The sequence below is a fragment of the Rhineura floridana genome, chromosome 1 (genome assembly GCF_030035675.1).
Source record: "Rhineura floridana isolate rRhiFlo1 chromosome 1, rRhiFlo1.hap2, whole genome shotgun sequence".
Lineage (NCBI taxonomy): Eukaryota > Metazoa > Chordata > Lepidosauria > Squamata > Rhineuridae > Rhineura > Rhineura floridana.
Genome location: NC_084480.1, coordinates 156398330 through 156419022, shown reverse-complemented (window position 1 = coordinate 156419022; position 20693 = coordinate 156398330). Strand labels below are relative to the sequence as shown.

Below are 20693 nucleotides of genomic sequence, written 5' to 3'. Positions count from 1 at the left end.
AAGCTCAAGGGAACTCAGCTGCATCTCTTCGCAACTCTGCTTCCCTCATCTCTCCTAAAGCATCTTTTGCCTCATCAACACAATTCAGTCTAATAAATGCAGTCGTTAAAGGCAGTGGAGATGCACTCTTGAAACTCCTGCTTTCACTGAGCCTCAGGTGCTGAGCCCAATGAACCAGTTACAAATGTCAAATTCTTTTAGAATGTCAGGCACTGAATTTATATCCTACAGCAAATTTATGACATAGTCAGGAGTGGGACATGTTAATATTATTGAAGCATGCAGATTCACTTTGCGCATGAAACTTGGCTGATGGCTGCTCTATGTCCCATATTAAATCAGTGGATTGCCCTAAACTAGTAGCTGGTAGCTGGTGTATGGAATGCTGTTCATCACAGAAAACACTATATTTGAGGGTGTACCTGATGAATTAAGAAAGGAAAAATTAAAGCATCCCTGGTGTGAGTTATGTTCTTACAGTGGGAGAGATAGGGGTGTGGATTAGCCAGAATCAAGTATTTGTCTGATACGTGGGGTTTGAAAGAGCATATGAAAATGAACTTTACAACCAAAACCCCCAAAGTGCTGGGCTGGAGGGGGTTTGGATACAAAGGAACTCTGCCCCCCTGCAGTGTCAACCCATCTGCCACCCCAAGGACAGCCTGGTGGGTGGAAGTTGACATCCACCATCAATCTGCCCGGTTGAAGGTCCCAAGACAGGGCATGCTGGGGGCAGGGATGAGGTGTGGTGAGTGCCAGGTGCCAGGCCACCACATCCAATCCCACCTCAGCTTATGGCCATGCCCTTGAAACCAGGCTGATCCCACAACAACAAAAGGGTTGACAGAATGGAAATATACCCCCGAGGAAACAATGGGGAGAACCTGATCCTGGACTCTTCAGCCATGCCCATGCCATCATGGAAGCACTCTGCACACAGCAGATTCCTGCAGCTGATTGCTACACTGCACTGGCAAGGTATAAGCACCATATGTGCCAAGCACAATCCATATGACAGTTCATACGGTGTGAAGCTATGCTCCACCTGTTCTGGATGGAGGGACTTTGAGTCTGCAAGGTGGGGCTCAAGGAAGGGGAACCATGGTGAAAGGGCCCTTTGCATTATTGGGAACACAGAGCAGAAACACAGGATACTTTGGGGGGAACATGCCACATTTTTACTTTAGTGTTCAGTGTTACATCTTTGCATTTGAGGACCTTTATTAGTTCTTTCATAGCTGCCCTCCCCAGTCCTAGCCTTCTTCTGATTTCTTGACTATTCTCTCCCTTTTGGTTAATGACTTTGCCAAGGTATTGATAATCCTTGACAAATTCAATGTCCTCTCTGACAACTTTAAAGTTACATAACTCTTCTGTTGTCATTACTTTAGTCTTCTTGACATTCAGCTATAGTCCTGCTTTTGTGCTTTCCTCTTTAACTTTTATCAGCATTCGTTTCAAATCATACTGGTTACTGCTAGTAGTAGAGTATCGTCTGCATATCTTAAATTGCACTCCCATTGCTTTTAAAGCATTCCATAGTTTTTCATGATCTACACAGACTTTGCTGTAATCTCTAAAGCACAGGGTGATTTCCTTCTGAAATTTCCTGGTCCGTTTCCATTATCCAACGTATGTTTGTGATATGATCTCTGGTGCCTCTTCCCTTTCTAAATCCAGCTTGGATGTTTGGCATTTCTCACTCCATATATGGTAAGTGACTTTATTGTAGCATCATGAGCATTACTTTACTTGCATGGGATATTAAGGGAATTGTTCGATAATTACTGCATTCCCTGGGTTCCCCTTTCTTTGGAATTGGGATGTATATTGAACACTTCCAGTTTGTGGGCCATTGTTTAGTTTTCCATATTTGTTGACAATTTTTTGTCAAAATTTGGACAGATTCAGTCTCAGTAGCTTGTAGCAGCTCTATTGGTATGCTGTCTGTTCCTGGTGATTTGTTTCTTCCAAGTATTTCAAGTGCAGCTTTCACCTCACATTCTAAAATTTCTGGTTCTTCATCATACTGTTCCTCCGTTAATTAATCAATCATCCTTGCATCTCTTTTATAGAGTTCTTCAGTGTATTGCTTCCATCTTCCTTTTATTTCATCTCGGTCAGTCAGTGTGTTCCCCTGTTGATTATTCAACATCCTTACTTTTGGTTTAAATTTTCCTTTAATTTCTCTAAGCTTTTGGAATAGGGCTCTTGTTCTTCCCTTTTTGTTGTCCTCTTCTATTTCTATACAATAACTATTGTAATAGTTCTCTTCGTTCCTATGTACTAGTCGCTGTATTGTCTCCTTTTGCTTTTGCTTTCTTTCTCTCTTAACCATTTTAAGAGTTTCTTCAGTCATCCATTGAGGTCTTTCTCTCTTTTTAACTAGAGGTATTGCCTTTTTGCATTCTTCCCTGATAATGTCTGTGACTTCACACCATAGTTCTTCTGGTTCTCTGTCAACTAAGTTTAAAGCCTCAAATCTGTTCCTTACTTGATCTTTATATTCTTCTGGGATATTATTTAAATTGTATTTTGGCATTATGATTGCTTTGTTCTTCTTTAGCTTTACTCTGAATTTCAATATTACCACTTCATGATCTGTACCGTAGTCTGCTCCAGGTCTTGTTTTTGCAGAAAGTATAGAACTTCTCCATTTTCTGCTACTAATTATGTAATCAATTTGATTCCATTTGGTGATGTCCACATGTACAGTCGTCATTTTGGTTGCTCAAAAAAATGTGTTTGCAAGAAACAAATTATTGGCTTCACAGAATTCTATAAGTCTTTCTTCTGCTTCATTTCTATCTCCTAAGCCCCATTTCCCCTCAATTCCTAGTTGTTCTGTGTTCCCTACTTTGGCATTCCAGTCCTCCATGATTACCAGCAAATATTGTTTTGGTGTGTGATCAATTTCTTCCTGTACAGGCGGGCCCCGCTTATATGGCAGGTTCCGTTCCAGACTGCCACCGTAAAGCGGAAATCGCCGTAAAGCGGAACCCATTGAGTATAACGGGGCGCGTTGCGCAAAAATCCCACAAAAGCGCAAAAACAGCTTTAAAACGGGGAATTTCCCCTAATTGAAAGCCGCCGCATTAGCGGAATGCCGGAATGTGAAGCGCCAGTAAGCGGGGCCCTGTGGTACTACTGCATAAAATCTCTCCAATTCCTCTTCTTCTGCGTTTGCTGTTGGAGCATAGACTTGGATGATGGTTAAGTTAATAGGTTTCCCGTTTAATCTCATTGATATATCTTGCTCAGACCTTGTGTTATAGCTCCTAATTGCTTTTGCTACATCACTTCTCACTATTAAAGTAACCCCATTTCTTTTTCATTTCTCATTTCCTGCATAAAATATTTTGTACTTGTCATTTTCAGTCAGACAATTACAAAATGTTTTATGCAGAGGAAATAATATGTAAATAATAATTTACAACCATAGTGTGAAACCAGATACATATCAAGACATAATATAAAGAAATATTTATATAAGCATGAATGTCAAAGATTTTATTACACAACCTGTAATATGTTTATAGTGCAATCCTATGCATATTTCCTCAGAAGCAAGTCTAAATGTATTAAATGGGGCTTACCCAGACAGGGAAGCATGCACAGGACTGCAATTCAGTGATAAGGAACTTCACTCACCCAATCCAAAATTCAGAATCATGCCACGTTAAGCTGCTTTGCAACTGTTTTATGGTTATTGGGTTTTAAATAGCTTTATTTCTTGTTGTAAGCTGCATTGGTTTCCAATCCTATCTCACAGGGTTGTTGGAAATATTCCATACACACACACACACACACACATAAGAGATGTGAAAATGCATACACCCCATATAACAGTTTATTGCCAAAACCAGTTGGCTATTGCAGAACTTTTAAAAAATAAATAAACATTAGTTTCCTGCCAAATAAAAGCAGTGACACCTAAGTAAGCCCTGCCTAAATGATTAAAAAAAGAAATGGAGGGGGAGAGAAAGAATTACTAACACAATCCTTTTCTATGTTCACTCAAACGTTCCACTGATTTTCAGTACAATCCTAACCATGTCTCCTCAAAAGTAAGTCCTACTGAATTCAATGGGGTTACCTCCCAGGTATGTGGAATTAGCATTGGAGCTTTACTCTCAGAAAAGCTTCATATTGGGAAGGTTTTCAAAACAGGTAATGAATAAGACAAATAAACTGTAATCTTCAACAGTTCAGTAAAATTTAAGCTTGTTTGACTCCTTAATAAGAAAAGTATAACATTGTAGCATGTACACTTTTTAAAACTTCTTTTAAAAAATTATTTAAAAGATTAAATGTATAATATGCATTTTGCAATTAAAAAAAACATGCATGTACACTTTTATTATAACTAAAATTGTTTACTGTGTATGCCCACCAAGATCCTACTGTGATCTTGCAACCTTTGCATGTTTACTCAGAAGCAAGTCCCAATCCTGTATAAAATACTCTTTATGCTGCTGAAAGCTATATATTTACTGAATTTCTGATGTGAGACAAGCAGGAAAAGGAAACTGTGGTTTAGGTATTGCCTGGGGGTCAACAAATCTTGTTAATCACAACGCTGACTTCACTTATTGGCTAAAACCTGAAAGGGCGGGGATTAGAACAGCAGGTACATAAATTGCAGGGGATGCGGCTGACGAAAGCCAACAGGAGTGGACTTCTGTGTGAAAAGGACTGAGAGCTCAGTTCAGTTCTGATATTGAAAACAAACCCGTAGTCTCAATGAGCTCAAAAGCATCCTGTTATTTAATTCTAGTTACACTTCTTTTGCATGTGGCTCTGGCTGGTAGCTGTTAGGGTTCCAGTAAAAAAAAAAAAAGGGTATCTCCCAAGCCTGAAGTCTGCCCAACCCCTGTTCTAATCCATGGATCTTCCCTTTCATCTTGCCTTTTAAAAGAGCAATTGTTAAAACTGAATAACTGATTGAATATTACATACATAAAGGTAAAGGTAAAGGTGTCCCCGCACTTGTAGTGCGAGTCGTTTCCGACTCTTAGGGTGATGTCTTCTGACGTTTACTAGGCAAGACCGTATATATGGGGTGGGATTGCCAGTTCCTTCTCTGGCCTTTCTTTACCCCCCAGCATATGCCAGGTACTCATTTTACCGACCACGGATGGAGGGAAGGCTGAGTGGACCTCGACCCCTTTTACCGGAGAAACGATTACATACATAAAACCCCCAAATATACTAATATTTTGCCTGAAGTATCTGTTGCCGGTCTGCGTATGTCCGTATATGAATAAAAATGACAATGTATTTAATCGTTCATTCATTCAATGAATAGCTCAATTCTTGTGGCACTAAGCCTCCAGAATATATAAAAAAGTTATATGATAAAACAAACAAAATCCATACAATTTCACACAATATAAAGCCGGTTGTGAAGGATTATCAATACCTTGTCAGAATCATTAACCAAAATAGAGACAATAGTCAAGAAATCAGAAGAAGGCTAGGACTGGGAGGGTAGCTATGAGTGAACTAGAGAAGGTCCTCAAATGCAAAGATGTATCACTGAACACTAAAGTCAGGATCATTCAGACCATGGTATTCCCAATCTCTATGTATGGATGTGAAAGCTGGACAGTGAAAAAAAGTGGATAAGAGAAAAATCAACTCATTTGAAATGTGATGCTGGAGGAGTCTTGCAGATACCATGAACCGCAAAAAAGACAAATAATTGGGTGTTAGAACAAAGTAAACCAGAACTATCACTAGAAGCTAAAATGATGACACTGAGGTTATACTTTGGACACATTATGAGAAGACATGATTCACCATAAAAGACAATGCTGGGGAAAACAGAAGCGGGTAGAAAAAGAGGAAGACCAAACAAGAGATGGATTGATTCCATAAAGGAAGCCACAGACCTGAACTTACAAGATCTGAACAGGGTGGTTTACAACAGATGCTATTGGAGGTCACCGATTCATAGATTGGCCATAAGTCGTAAAGACTTGAACACACACACACACACACATATACGGGTCTACAAGTTCGCTGCGATTTTTATCTGTCCCTCCTCCAGGTTATATTTGTCCTTGTTTCGCCAGTGCTGCTCATTCGGCATCGGCTTAATTGCCCAGTAGAGTTTTAGAGATACAAGCAGTGCCAGGCTTCCGGGTCGAATTAGAAGTTTCATTTAACACAGTTTGAAGAGAAGATCGGCTTGTAAACTGGTTTTCCTTTTTTTACGCTAATAAGATTTGAGTGAGAAAAAACGAGAAGTTCTGTTTTTGATGTCTCTTTTGGAGGCAAGAGAAGTGGGGAAATGACACGCTGCTGTCCAATCACAGCTGCGCAGAAGTCCCGGCTTTTTCCAGTTTTTCCCAATGGGGTGCAGTGGGTGTGGCACGGCGGCGTCAAGATTAACCAGGAAGTCCCGTCTCCAAGTAGTGCCACCGTAGCCCTTAGTGCCCTTCCCTTTTGGGCATGCGCATTTCTGTCCATTGAGTCGCTGCTCTTCTGCTAGCCGCGCTGGCTGCTGTTTAGGTCTACTGTGGTTAGCGGAGTTCTGGCGAGTGGGATGCGCTTTCCGCTACGAGGAGGGCTGTCGCCGCCGTTAAGGCCCCCGATCCCGTCATGGAGGTGGAAGAGGCCTTCCCTCTGGTTGGCCAGATGGGGCCTTTTCAGGTCTGGCTTTGCATCTTGCTCGCCGCGCTGCTCCAGGTGAGGAGGGGCCGCTGGGAGGGACAAGGGCATTCATCTCTCTTCCGGTGGCGGCTCAGGGCCTTTGATGATGAGGAGGGAGGAGTCTGTCGCCAGGGAGATGGGGAGCCCCAAGTGGTTGGACGCCACGACTTAGCTGCAGGAGAAATCGTTTTGTTCCTGAAATGTTCCTGTTGTGTCTTTTCTGTAGTTCGTAGCCAGCACCTACACGAAATTGAAAATGACAGCACAAATGCATAATTAGAAGTGCACGGGTATCTGCATTTTTGTTTACCGTGACATCGGTGAGGCGCCCCAGCCTTAACCCCAATCAGAAGTGGGTGCAGATTGTTCCACCACTTATATAGTGGTTCCCACCACCATCCTTGGGAGGAAAGCTGAAGATGACGTGGCTGTTGTAGACTGAGCTGCACCGAGTCCCTTTAGCAACCCACTAGTCAAACTAGGAAGCCTCTACCAGCCTTCACAGCTGGAAAGATGGAAATTGCTGTTGAGCCAAGGCACTCAGAGCAGCTGTGCTGCCCAGCAGCCAAACCAATAAGACACTGTCCCCTGTTCCAGCTCTGGAGCTGGAAAGTGAGGTGGAGGCTGGCTTAGCTGAGTCACCCAGAGCAACTCAGCTACACATAGCCATACCAGCAACCCTTCACCACTCTTCCCAGTTCTAAACTTGATCCTAGAGATTGTCTCTGAGGGGCATCATTCTGCCAAATACAATTTTGGGTTTGACTGTAATGGACCTCTGGAAACCACTCTACTCTTGATCTAGAATTTCCCCAGGCTGATTTGATACTGATGACTGAGGAGGCTTAGGCTGTGAACACACTAGTTGCCAGAGCAAAGCTTTTCCATTAGTCACACCTGGAGGGAGAACGGGTTGATCTGCCAATCAGTTGCGAAATCTCTTTAAAGCCATTTTTTTAAAAAATAAATCACTCAAGCTGCTCCCACCAGCAGGGCCAGCGCCAGGCATGACTGGGCCCTTGGGCACCAGCCTGCCCTGGGCCTGCGGTGCCCACCTGCATGCCCCACCTACCTCTCCCGCTGCCTCAGGTGAATGCCGTGCACGCTGCGTGCCCATGCCTCCCATCAACCAAAATAGCAGCAAGGGTGTCAGTCCCTTAGGGAAGCTTCTGCCACCATCTTGGTTGATGGCAGGCATCTGCGAGCAGCACGTATAGCATTCACAGGAATTGGAGAGATAGATGGGGAGTGCATGTGGGCTTATTGAAGCTCGTGTGGTCTGTATGGGGGGGGTGCCTGGGAGCTCCCTCTCTGCAATCTGTGGCAGGGTTGGGAAGTTATGCTGCTGCGGTTCACGGAACAGGAACACTACCCTCCCACCCTAAGGAGGGGCTCTTGGCCAGGGCCCGACCTGGCTGCCCTCTGGCAACAGCCTTGCCCACCCGATTTTACAGTTAAAAGGGTTGGGGTTTGATTAGCGTTGTGTGCCCCCGTTTTCAGAAGAGAAAGGTGGAGATGTACTGGAACCAGCAGAACAGTGAGTGTGTTTCTACCCTTAGTTCTCACTTAGTTGGTAAATCTGTGTCTGGTTTGTATCACTTCAGTGGAGAATTCTTCTCCACCCACGAAAATTCATTGTACATGAGAAATTAGCTGGTCAAGGAGAAGTCTAGGTTAGAATCCTTCCTGTGACATGTTTATTTTCTTTGAGAAAACTATTTTGTATGTAGGAACTTTGAAGTATACGAGACCCAATCTGAAGTTGTACAGAGCTTGAAGAACTAGCTCATATGTCGGTTGCGAGATTTGAGGAGTTCTTATAAACAAATGGGGCTATTTGTTCTTCAGGTGGCATGGTCTAAATGTTCACAAAATATATATTACTGTAGCATAGTGGCTGTGAGTCAGAAAGTCCCTATTTCAGATCTCTGCTAGCTATATTTACTGGGTGCAACGTGTGGCACATTACCTTGGCAAACGTGTGTTTGCAGAGGAGAATTGGGATGTGTTCACTTAACACTTTCTTCACCATAGTTTGCTGGTAGTTTAGAACCCTGACTTGTTCTGAAGCTGGGAACTTTACTTTCTGGTTTGGATGAAGCAGGAATTATGGTTTATAGACTTATTCTGCGAAGGGAGGAGCAAGGGGATTGTAAAAGGTGCATTCATAGGACTGCTGTAAATGGACAAGAGGGAGAAACATTTCTGAAGCATCCAAGGAGTTTCACTTGATAAAACTGAAATACTGACAACCTAATCTGAAAGGCAAAGATTTCTGAGCCATGTGTAGGTAGGTAAGTGTCTGAATGTAGTTGGTGGTTCTGGCATTGATCTTGATTTTACTTCTTGTTGTTTCAGCTCTATGTAGCCAGCGAAGCAGTCCTCATTGCCCTAGTGGGGGCAACACCTCCTTATCAGTGGGACCTTGAAGGGATCTCAGCTAACAAAAGCCGTAGTAACCAGTCAACTAGCGAAGAAAGAGCTTTTGGAAAGTGGCTCCTGACAGCCAACGGGAGTGAAGTTCGTAAACACATACACTTTAGCAGCAACTTTACATCAATAGCCTCTGAGGTAATTAGACAATGATTTTTGTGGAACACTTGGATATACTTAACCTTCTAAATTATTGATTATAAATTGTAGGTAGCTGTAGTGATCCGTTAGGGGACAAAATCCAAATTCTACAGTAAGATGTCCCAAAATAGTAAGCAAGCTTTTCTCTGGACCTCTTCTTCAGACTGGATGTTAAGCAGAATTGGAGGGAAGAGGTCAGACATCATGGTGCAACCTAAAATCTGTTTTGCACCTAGAAGAGACCGATTAAGTCTGTGGACCTGGGCTCAAATCCCCACCCAGCCATGAAGCTCACTGGGTGACAGTCACTGTCTCTCGGCCTAATCTAACATGAGAGGAGGAACCCATGTATACCACTGTGAGTTCTTTGGAGGAAAGGTAGGATATAAATATAATAAATAAACCTCCCGTGCTCCCATCTTGAGACTGTTACAGACTGAAGCCTTTGGGACTCCAATATCATACCCAGCTTGCACACACACCCCACACCGATTTTGCTTAGTGTCCACGTTAAAGAAGAACTAAACGTCTGTGTGCTATTTTGTTACATTTTAGTTGGTCCAAATTAAATCATTACCATTATGTAGCTTTTAGATTGTTAAAAAATAACTGTTATGATCCAATAATAATAATTTTGTCTGTCTGGGTTCAGATGAACATGTCCAGTTCTGTGGATGTTGCCTTACAGGGCTCTTCTAAAAAAGCATCTGATTCATGCATCTTATGAAGTGGAGTGAAGTTCATAAAAGCTTATGCCATAATAAATATGTTAGTCTTTGAAGTGCCACAATGTCTTTGTTGTTTTTGCTGCAAGAAGCTAACATGACTACCCCTCTGAGAATGTGGTGTGTGTGCCTAGAGGAAAGTAGCCTGTTTATGATTGCATCAAAGTGCTGGAAGAAGAAGCTCACCCTTTTACTAGGTTCATAAATGGTACTGTGCTTCAGTGGTCACCTGAATGTAGCATGGCTTTTTTCCTTGCCAAGTCTACCGCGTTATATCTGACCCCAGGTTTGTAGTTCATCTTGCTACAGACAAACCACAAATGGTAAGCCATAGAAGACCTTAGCTACATATAGCTTGTGGTTTGTCTGGAATGAGATAAACCAGCGTTACCAACCTTTTTCGACCCAACGCCCCTTTGCAAAATCTTTTTGTGCCCAACACCCCCCTCAGATTAAGTATATGCCAATGCTTCCTATTCTTCCCTTAAAATATGAGTAATGCATAAAAGGTATTTTCAGTGATTATTACTGATCGTTTTTATCATGCCTTTTTATTGCACTTGGATTACACATTGAATTCTTAGTATGATTTATTAATATACATACATAGTTATAGTTATAGAAAAGTAACTAAAATTAGATTTATTATAAAATACTAGTGTGATCCTTGAGCTTGATAAGTTTTGGCTAACTTCACAATATCTGGAGTATACTTGGATAGTAATAGTCTTACACTGTGTTACTTAACAAACTCATTCAGTTTACTGGCATTGTTTCGTTAGACAAGTTCATTTAAACATCGCACAAACAACGGGTAGCGAGTGTGTCCCATTCCTGAAGAAAACCAGCGAATAACTGACTGTCTGCGTCACCCGTTTGCACACGGCACTCATCCGTTGGAAGAATGCGCCCTCCACCAATACACCCAGCTTATCAAACACTCTCTCATGATTGGCTCCAACATCCCTCAAGACAGCATTGGGACATTACCAGTGCCAGGGCATGGCTAATATCCCCATTCCTTGATAAGACACTGGCCACTATTCAGAATTTCTTTACCAAAGAGCACACACTATTTATAGTGTTATTTCCATGAATTGAGACTATTAAATACATTCTAACTGGGGACAAAACAGTTTAAAAATTAATGATTTGTGTATTAAATAAAATTAAACTTAAATGCTTCAACTGTCGCATCAGACCGCCAAACGTCAGCGCCCCCCTAATGAACCCAAACGCCCCCCTAAAGTCTGTAGTCACGCCAACGCCCCCCTGAAAGGCTATAACGCCCCCCAGGGGGGCGCTACCGCCCACGTTGGGAATCGCTGAGATAAACCATGGTCCCAGGTTTGGATGTAACACTAAGCCATAACTTAGGTCTTATTAGGATGGCAGCAGGAGGAGTGGAGGAGGAGCAAAGTGCCTGTGCCCTTTTGTCTTAGAACCCTCACATTTGCTCGTTCATACCCTGGGCTCCAACTGGGAGGAAGGGTGGGATCTAAATCAAATAATAAATCAAATAAATAAATACTAAGGCATATTTTAGCTTAGTGTTATGCGTAAACCAGGTCATAGTCTCTTCTCACACCTCCATTGAAGATGCCCCACTAGTGCCCCACCTTGTAATGTCCTTTGGAGAGTGCAGCATGACTAGCCCTGTTTTTTTACTACCTCTCACATTTGTTGAAAAGGTTTAGGTGCCTTCTATGCTCTCTCTGCATATAGCTATCTTTTGGGCAACTTATGAATCTGCATGCTTTCTTTTCTGTTTTCGTTTAAGGCCTGGAGGAAAATACTACAATACTTCACAAGCATTAGGATGACTTTCCCCCCTATGTTTCTGAGGATTTTTCTGCAGTCATAATATTATTTTGATGACAGGTGCCCATCTAACCTTCTTCATTTTCCATGTAGATTCCAGTGTTTGGTGCCATGTGACCAAGCAGTCATGATGCCACCAAACCCTTAATTTACCTACCAGCTCTTCAGGGATTCCATTCCCCAATTCTCTGCCTTCCAGGACCCATTTCTCTTTCCTATGTTCTGCTGGACTAAAATACTTAATTTAGTTGTGGATGGCATTATTGCAAATAAGCCATTACTACTTAGGTTACTGAAGAGAATTTTGTAGTTAATAGATTACGTTTGCGTTATTAGCTCACATAATTTTGTAGTTTTAATACAATTTTTCATAATTCTGTGAAGGTAAACTTGCCTTTTTAGTTGCTAAATTGATTTTCTGTATATGAAAGTGGATGCTTGAAGGCATTTGGTGTTCTAACACTTGTCTATGTTCTTTTCTGTATATGTATAGAGGTGCAAATGTGTCTACAGATGGAAATCACTAAGGAGAGAAATTAAAATACCTTTACTTTTGCACTGGGAAAATATAAATAACCTTTTGTCTGGTATTAGTTGTTGGATGCATTATCTACACCACGTTAAACATAATTCTCTTTTTTTAAAAAGCTGTTCTGTTGGATTCTGCCTAACTCTGCTTTTTCTCCCCCTAGTGGTTTTTAATTGGCAACTCATCATACAAGATCAGTGCTGCCAGTTCATTTTTCTTCAGTGGTGTGTTTGTGGGAGTGATTACTTTTGGACAACTCTCGGATCGTTTTGGACGGAAGAAAGTCTACCTTGTAGGTAAGTAGTGTCAGAAAAAAATTGAAGGAAAAACCTCTTGTTTTTCTCAGCTTAGTTTCATCTTCAGTGTCTGTGATGGCCAAAGAAAAGGCTGAAGACAGCCCCGTGCACCAGCCCTGTATTCAAAAGCCCTGTACTTCAAATATTGGAAATCGCATCATAGTTTTCTTATCTCACATTTTGTGGGGTTTTGTCACCTTCTGGGGCATTGGGGACTGTCGTAAGAGTGGGGATGGATGCTGAAATGGAGTTTAATGTCTTGTGAAAAGAATCCATGAACGTTTTTTAATTGGGGTCCAATTGCTCCATTTGGGATTAGGGGAATTCTTCCTTGTATCAAATTGGCTAGTGACCATATGGTGTTATGTTATGTGCTGTTTTCCTCTTCTGTTAATGTGTGCTTCTTACTTCAACATTATCATCTTACTCTGCAAGTTTTTCTGCAGTTTCTTTTGTGGTTTAGTGTGATCTATATTGCATAGAGAGATTGCTGAGTTGGTGGGCAATGCCTTACAGCTCTATAATTCTAACCTCTGAAGCAAATAAAACAGCTAAATTCCTGTTACTCAAATATTCTGGATATATATTTGTTAAGAAATTGACACAATAACATGGAGTTTGATATCTATCTAACTGAACACTCAGGTAAACATGATTACCACTTCTTTTTTGGTATAGCATTCATCCCAACCACCAGGAAAACCTGACAACCGATGACAGTTACAGGAGGAAGGGTTTACCTTTGCCTAGGCTTCAGATGCTCAGTGTGGCATGAGCTGATGGATCTTTCTCTCCCTAGCAGCCCAATGCAGCCGAAAAGGCTGTGGGGACAAGATGGCAGCAATCCTTATCCTGGCTCAGATGTTTTGGCTGTTGCTGCTGGTTCTTAAAGCCCTGGCAAACCTAGTATAAATAATTGCCCTGAAATGGCCACTAGGAAAGCCTGATAGCAGCTGGTGATTAAAATGGGATAATTATATACCCTGTTCACCATCCAATTGGAAGCTGATAAAGATATGGGGCTTGATTAGGAGTCACCGATTTCAAAAGAGTGCGAGCAATTGTCAAATGTGATTTTTCTTTTCCCCAAAATGAACCAGACTTAAAGTGAACTGTTGTGCCAGGTACGTTCAGCTATATTTGTCATTACAGAGTACGACATGCGCTTCTTTGAGTAGCTTGCAGAGCTGCATTAAAAGATTGCACTGTGTCAGGAATGGCTAAATGAAAAAATCGTTGTATTTCTTGAAAATTGTTCTGAAGGAAAATTTTCTGTTTGCCTTCCAGGTTTTGCCCTTGACGTTGTGTTTGCTGTTGCTAATGGATTCTCCCCTTCATACGAGTTCTTTGCAGTCTCTCGCTTCTTGGTGGGAGTAATGAATGGTGGGATGTCATTAGTGGCTTTTGTCCTGCTGAATGAATGTGTGGGCACTGCTTATTGGGCTTTGGCAGGTACAGCTTTTAATTACTAATCTTTATATTAAAGGCTTAAAACAAAATCTAGTAGCAAATCCAAACTTCAATACAAAACTGATTTGCACATAAACTTGATGGGCACACCCATGTAATCTGTATGCACCAGGACAAGCCCTTTGTTTTTTTTATTGTTTACTATGTGCGCAAATGCTGTGGGGAGCTGTGCTTCCCACAGGTTGTATACAGGGTCGTAAATATGAGCTGGACAACAAAATGGATTTTGTGAGCCCTTATGGTAATTAAAAGACTTATACTTTGAGCTTGGAAGGATAAACATCTATCATCTATTACACAATGTTCTGAGGACCCACTGCCTTGGCTACATTTGAACATATTTCTTACAGACATCAGTATTGTCAGGATACCTATTTGGACATCTAGAGGGCTTATATTAACTTAATTGTATCCTGAATGTGAGCTCAGAGCGTTTTTTATTAGTTATATATTTTTCTTTCCTTCATTTTTCTTTGTTGTTCTTTTTCATCTTTGTGAAATTTGCTGATAAAAATAATAATAAAGAGCTTGTATGTTATGCATGGGATGTACCTTCCAGCTGTAATGTGTGAAGTAGTTCTAAGGTTGTATTCTTTGTATGCATATGACCAATCACAAAACTCTGCAAAATCTAAAAAATCTAAAAAGCTAAGCATTCTGATTCTTATGCATTACAATACTAGCACAAGCATTAGGTTTTGTAGGATGAGGATAGTGTACCTAATCTATATGGTTACACTGTCTGAAGTGTTCAGTCTAGCTCTGCTGATGTCAAGCAAAATCAGAGTCTAATATACATATTTTTATACCACTTATGCTGAATGTGCAGACTAAGCTGTTTGGTTTTGAAATTACAGTTCTTTGTTTTCATGAAATGAGATTGTACCTGTGTGATCTAGTATGGAAGCTTTAACCAATTATTGAGGAGCTTCGCTTCCCTTTGTTATTGGGGCTTTGAACCTTGGAGTGCCCAGTCCAATCGTGTCGCTGAGACTTTCGAGTTACATTAGTGACTCGGAATAGTTTTCTAAAAACGATGAGAGAACTGCAACCCTTCTCTTCCATTTTGAACCTGATAATGATCTGTCTGCCTTTTGTAACATTGAGACTTCACTGTTGCAGCATACTCTGTTTGGGTCTGGCCTTGAAGATTTGTTGAGGCTACAGATACTAGTTGTGATTATCTAATATGACTGGGAGCCTGGAGAAAACATGTAGATTAGTTAATGAGTTTAATGGCTCACATAACCCCACATTTTTCTCTTGCTTCCTTTTATCAAATATCAGCTTTATGATATCTTCTAGGATGCATGCTTTTACCAAGTCCATTAGTGTACATTTTTGTCTAGCTGGTGGCTGCATGCCTATTAATTTTTTGTATCTTGCACTTTTGTGATTACTTGAGTATTTCAATAGGATGCATTATAATCACTGTACCAATGGGTTTAATAGGTCCTTAGTAGCACCACCCCAATTCTTAGTTTCCCTTGAGGAAAAGTTGGCATGATCAAAACTTTTTGGGAAACATGACATGAAGATGTATTTGCGCCTAGTGTTTCTGTCTTCTGTATATTTTATGACAAATAGTTACCAGTCTTTTAATATCAGCAACTGCCCATAATGGTTTATGGTATCAGTGATTAAGTATAGTACAGAAAAGACCAGGTTGTAGCCTGGTTTATCTTCTTTTTCCATCTTTAAAGTTCTTTGTCTTGGCATCTTTGTTCAGGTAACCTTCTTTGCCTGTCTTTTATTTTAACAAACATCATTAAATGGTCAATAACACTTTTTTCCCTGTCTGCCTTATGTTAGGATCAATTGGTGGCCTCTTCTTTGCTGTGGGAATTGCCCAGTATGCTTTGTTAGGATATCTCATTCGCTCCTGGAGAATGCTAGCAGTTGTGGTTAACCTGGAGGGAACAGTAGTCTTCCTCCTGTCTCTGTAAGTTACCTACCTTAAAATTGTTCTGGTGGTATTCATGAAAAGGTGTGAAAATCACTTGTCACTGAGTAGGAGTAGTGATTCCTCTTTCTTGCACTCTTTTAAAAGTATTTTAAAATTGTTTGATTTCTCCCTTCCCTGATCCTAGTTTCTCTAGGCCTGGATGCCGCTTTAACCTCTCCTCATAAGATTTGATTTCTAGACTCTTTCATCTTAATGGCCCTTCTTTGAATCCTTTCTAGTGCCTGACTTGAAGTCGCCCCCCCCGAACTGAACACAAGATTCGAGATGTAGTTTTAGCAGTGCTAAGTAGAACGGAAGTAGTACATCCAGAATTGTGCCAGCACTGCTTCTGTTGACACAGCCTGGAATTGACCTTGGCCTTGTGCCATTGCATCACCTTTGTCTTGTTAGTCTTATCCACTATTCTCCCTAAATCTGTCTTGGAGGTGCTGCTGCCTTACCAATTTCCCACCATTTCTAAGAGCAATTTTGTGGCTCTTTTCCTGCTTTGTCCTCATTCATTTATGTTCTGATAAATTCTGCAAAGATCTGATCATCCATGTTTTTGCTACTTGTCCCCAGATTTCATAAGCTGCAGGCTTCAGATTTCTTTCCCTTAATGTCATCTGTGGCCACTGCTTTAGACGTAGGCTCGTAGCAAACAGCAGTTAAAATGAAGACAGACGTAGGATTTGAAGAGCATTTGTATCAGATTCTTCATCTATAGGATACACTGGCTTGGCTTTGCAGTATGTAATACACAAACACACACACAATTAGTAAGCTGATCAGCCTTCAGTCTTGCCCTCCCTCTTGTGCAATAGGTAAGTTGCCTACGTCTTTTTTTAACGACACATGAATTTTTGGTAAATTGAAGGATAAATGTTTGTATAAACGTAACAAAAAACCCACCAAAGTTTGAAAATCAGTTGCCAAGCTGCTTTGGATTTTTAGGCAGTGGGGAACATGTGAGTGATAGCTAGTGGGTGTCCACCACAGGTTTTACCTGTAGAAGGTGAACCATTGTTTTTCCAGAGTTCAGCTGAGAGGTGGGGCAGGGGGGGGAACTGCGCTTAACAAACTGCCGTGGCTACTCTTAAAATGTTACATGTAAATTTATCATTATATTTTACTGTAACACATACAAGTCCTATGAATTAAAACTAGAGACTTAGCTTACATAACCAACAGTGTAGGTTTGTGGTGAGAGAGGAAGGCAAGTTCACCTCATCTTTGCTCGGAGCTTAAGGTTTAAAATGACCTAAAATTTGAATGGAAACTGGAGGGGGTGGGGGGATGAAAAAAGAAAATTGCACTCCAAATCCTCTCTAGCTGTTTAACAGTGTTTAGAATTTTTTGACAATGGGCGTAACATAGAATGCTGAAGCGTATTTTCCCAGTTCTTCTTGAACAAACTCTTCTTGGACCAGATGGGGAAAAATATTCAGGCTGCAGGCTGGATCCTGAGCTCCTCCACCCTCCGTGGGAGATTTTGTCTGTTGGGCAGGCCAATCCTAGTGGGACTTCCATTTGATGTCAAATTTAAAAGGCACGGAATACAAACTTTACTTGGCAAGAAACTATGGGGAGTGTACTTTAAGGCTCCCAGTTGTTTCTTTGCAGTGGTGTCTTTTCTTGAAGCTACCCCACACCTGATGACAGGTGGACATAACTTGGGGAAAATGGCCTCACAGGCCAAATTAAGACCTCTGCCAGGCCAAATTTGGCCCACAGGCCATAGGTTCCCCATGATTTCTTGTACAAATTAAAAACTTGGAAAACTTCAAGAGACAATGAAAAATGAAAGACAAGAGAGTTGGTGACAATATCAATACGGCTGAGGTAACTTTATTCAGAGAAACCAGAATCTGTCTGGATAGAAAAGTAATGCACATTAGCCTTTGAGTTATGCGCTGATGGCAGGAGGGGTGTTGGAGCATTAGCTATTAATGCATAACCTTTGAACACTTTGTGAGTCCTAATGCAAGTCCCAGGTTTTGCATTTGCCCATGCTAGTTTTGCTTTATTTTACATAGGAAATGTCCATCATTTGGCTGATTGTAATAGACTTCAGGCACATAATGATCTGGAGATTTGAAGTTGCTTGCTCTGGTTTATGAGATCACCATGCATAGAAGGCCAGAGGCACCTACATTCTCCAAAAATTAGTAGCGGCCTGATTGCCAAAGGCAAATGACATGAAGGCCTTTCCCAAGATCCTTCTGTACAATCCAGACTCATGCTGGAAAGTTAAATCTTAGTTTCATTTTTAAAAATGCTTCTAAGATTTATGGGTGCAGAGTAGCTTGACAAATTAAAGTTTCAGTGACTCTGTATTTCCCAAATAATAGTGTGTTTAATTCCTGTGGTTCTAGATTATTTTCAAGGACTAACCTACGTATTTTAAGATTCTAGAACAAACATTGCAATTCTGTATATGTTTACTCACACTTAAGTCCCACTATGCAGAGGGTTTCAGCCTAAATTACATGCAGATGTAAACAATTAAAAGCAGTCTCAGTTTATAAATTAAATATAAAATATAGTTCCAAATATAAAATATTTGGAAAAGGTTATGAAATAAAGAAAAACTTGAAAAAAAGGGAAGAGAGGAATCTTAGCATTGGAGAATAGATGTTGCTAGATATTTGTGATCAACAATTTCTAAATAAAAATATTGTGGGAATACATGTTCACCAATCAGTTTTGTTATGTTAATGACACTATCTGCATACTTTTAACTATATAGGTGGTGTGTCAATGTCCAATATTCTCACTACTTTCACACTACTTTTTCAAGTTGTGTTAAATTTGTTTTTGCATATTCAGAATTTTTCTAATATTGTCAAAAAAATGGTTGCATGCAATACAGAAGTGTGTGTTATGTACCTACACAATTGTTCTTGTTTATCCTTGTGCAAAGCAGCAAATATGTGAAGTCTCTTTATAGTATAAAATGTTTTGATTTTAGGAATTGTACCAGAAAAGTCATGTTGACCCTAATGCCACCCATGGACTGTTCTTTTTTCTTTCTTTTTAGATTCATTCCTGAATCGCCTCGTTGGTTGTATTCACAAGGACGGCTGAGTGAAGCTGAAGATTCCCTCTACCTCATTGCAAAGAGGAACCGTAAACCAAAGTGCACCTTTTCGCTTAAACTCCCTGCTGACAGAAGTTATAAGGAGGCTGGTAGCATTCTGGACCTGTTCCGATACAAGATCCTTTTGGGACGTACTATGATCATGATGTTCATTTGGTACCTAAGCTCTCTTTTTGATCTGATTTTAAAGTGCTGATATATTATTGTTGAAACACAGAATAAGCACCTTATGCCTTGACAGTTGTTAGATTTTTGTTGTTGTTGCTCTTCATTTATTAGAGACTCCTTATAAAAAAAACCCTGGTTTTGTTTATTTAGCTTCTGATGTTTTTTCACAGCCTAAAGTCACTTGATTAAAAAGATTGGTAATTTCCCTTCTTTTAATCTAAGAATCTAAAATAGGACAGTGCTACACATTACAGTTATTTTGGGAGACACTCGCTACACCAGTGTTTTTCACAGCAAACACTTGTGTGTGAAAATAATGCACGAATAACACATATCTGAGAGGGTATTGTTGCTCATCATAATTTATGCAGAAATAACAGTTGTATAACACTAGTATTCCTGCAGCAGATGTACATCCCTTGGAAGTAACATGCTCTTCCCATTGTGACTCTCCAGAGGACCTCAGATTGGGAATACTGTGCTTAAATTTGTGTTCCAGATAATAGTAATAGACGAGGGGAATGGCTTTTCGTATACTGACTTTTAGAAGCTGACCTTGGCTTAACTTTAATATCCTGGATAGGTGCATAATTGCTCCATTTTTGTTCCATTACCTGGAGCTTGTTTTTATAACACCACAGAGACGTTCAATGGCGCTGGGTGAGTTTTTCATCTCTCTGTAGACTCTGCCGAATCTTTTATCTTTCACGTTATTAGCATTAATACTGGGAGGCTGAAACTACTGTAAAGGAGCTGCAAGAGACACCCCCCCCACACACAATATCTCCCAGTGGATAGAAGATATAAGATAGTGAGTGGTCTAACTTGGCAATTAGAAGCCTCTCTCAGACAACGGCCTTGACTCTTCGCCCAGCGTCTTTATTTTTAAAGAATCGACATTCCAGCTTACCCTCATTTATGAGCTGTGCTGCTGGATACGGGCTGGATATTTAGTTATTTACGTCGTCGGAGGGTAGCTATTTATCCAGAGGATACAGCACAGCTAGACCGAGTCAAGCTGCTATACTTTAATGGTTTTAACAAGGAAAGCAAGAAAAGCCCTGGAAACGCCACCCTTACTTGAAAGTTTGCCTCTACAGAAAGTTAAAAGGAAGAGGAAGAAACAGACCTCACCCCCCCTTCCTAATCAGATGACAGACATGACATCTATGCAATGCAAGGAGCAAAAAGATCAGCTAAAAATAACTCATTTTCCCCCCACCCTATCTCACAAGCAGCCAGAGATGGATAATACCCAAGTGTCAACCCCCCTTGATTGGTCCTTTACTTCCAAGGGATTTATCCAGGTGAATGTGGATGAATCTTCATCTTTGAACCTGGCCACTGAAATTGCTTTGGCTGAGAACCACAATACAAATTGTGTGATACCTTCTCCAGGAAGCAACCA

General features: G+C 40.8%; 1 protein-coding gene across 3 annotated transcripts in view; it reads left to right on the top strand.

Moving 5' to 3' along the window:
* The first annotated feature begins 6380 nt into the window (after positions 1-6380).
* Positions 6381-20693, top strand: part of SLC22A15 (solute carrier family 22 member 15) — a 45683-nt gene continuing 31370 nt past the window's right edge. For 2 of the 3 annotated variants that reach the window (XM_061638765.1, XM_061638755.1), the window contains exons 1-6: positions 6381-6693; positions 9016-9228; positions 12470-12602; positions 13890-14054; positions 15885-16014; positions 19058-19273. In XM_061638765.1, coding sequence (XP_061494749.1) covers positions 6607-6693; positions 9016-9228; positions 12470-12602; positions 13890-14054; positions 15885-16014; positions 19058-19273 — 944 coding nt within the window. In that variant the 5' untranslated portion in view covers positions 6381-6606. The remainder of the gene's footprint in view (positions 6694-9015; positions 9229-12469; positions 12603-13889; positions 14055-15884; positions 16015-19057; positions 19274-20693) is intronic. The other variant, XM_061638774.1, reaches the window with a different exon arrangement.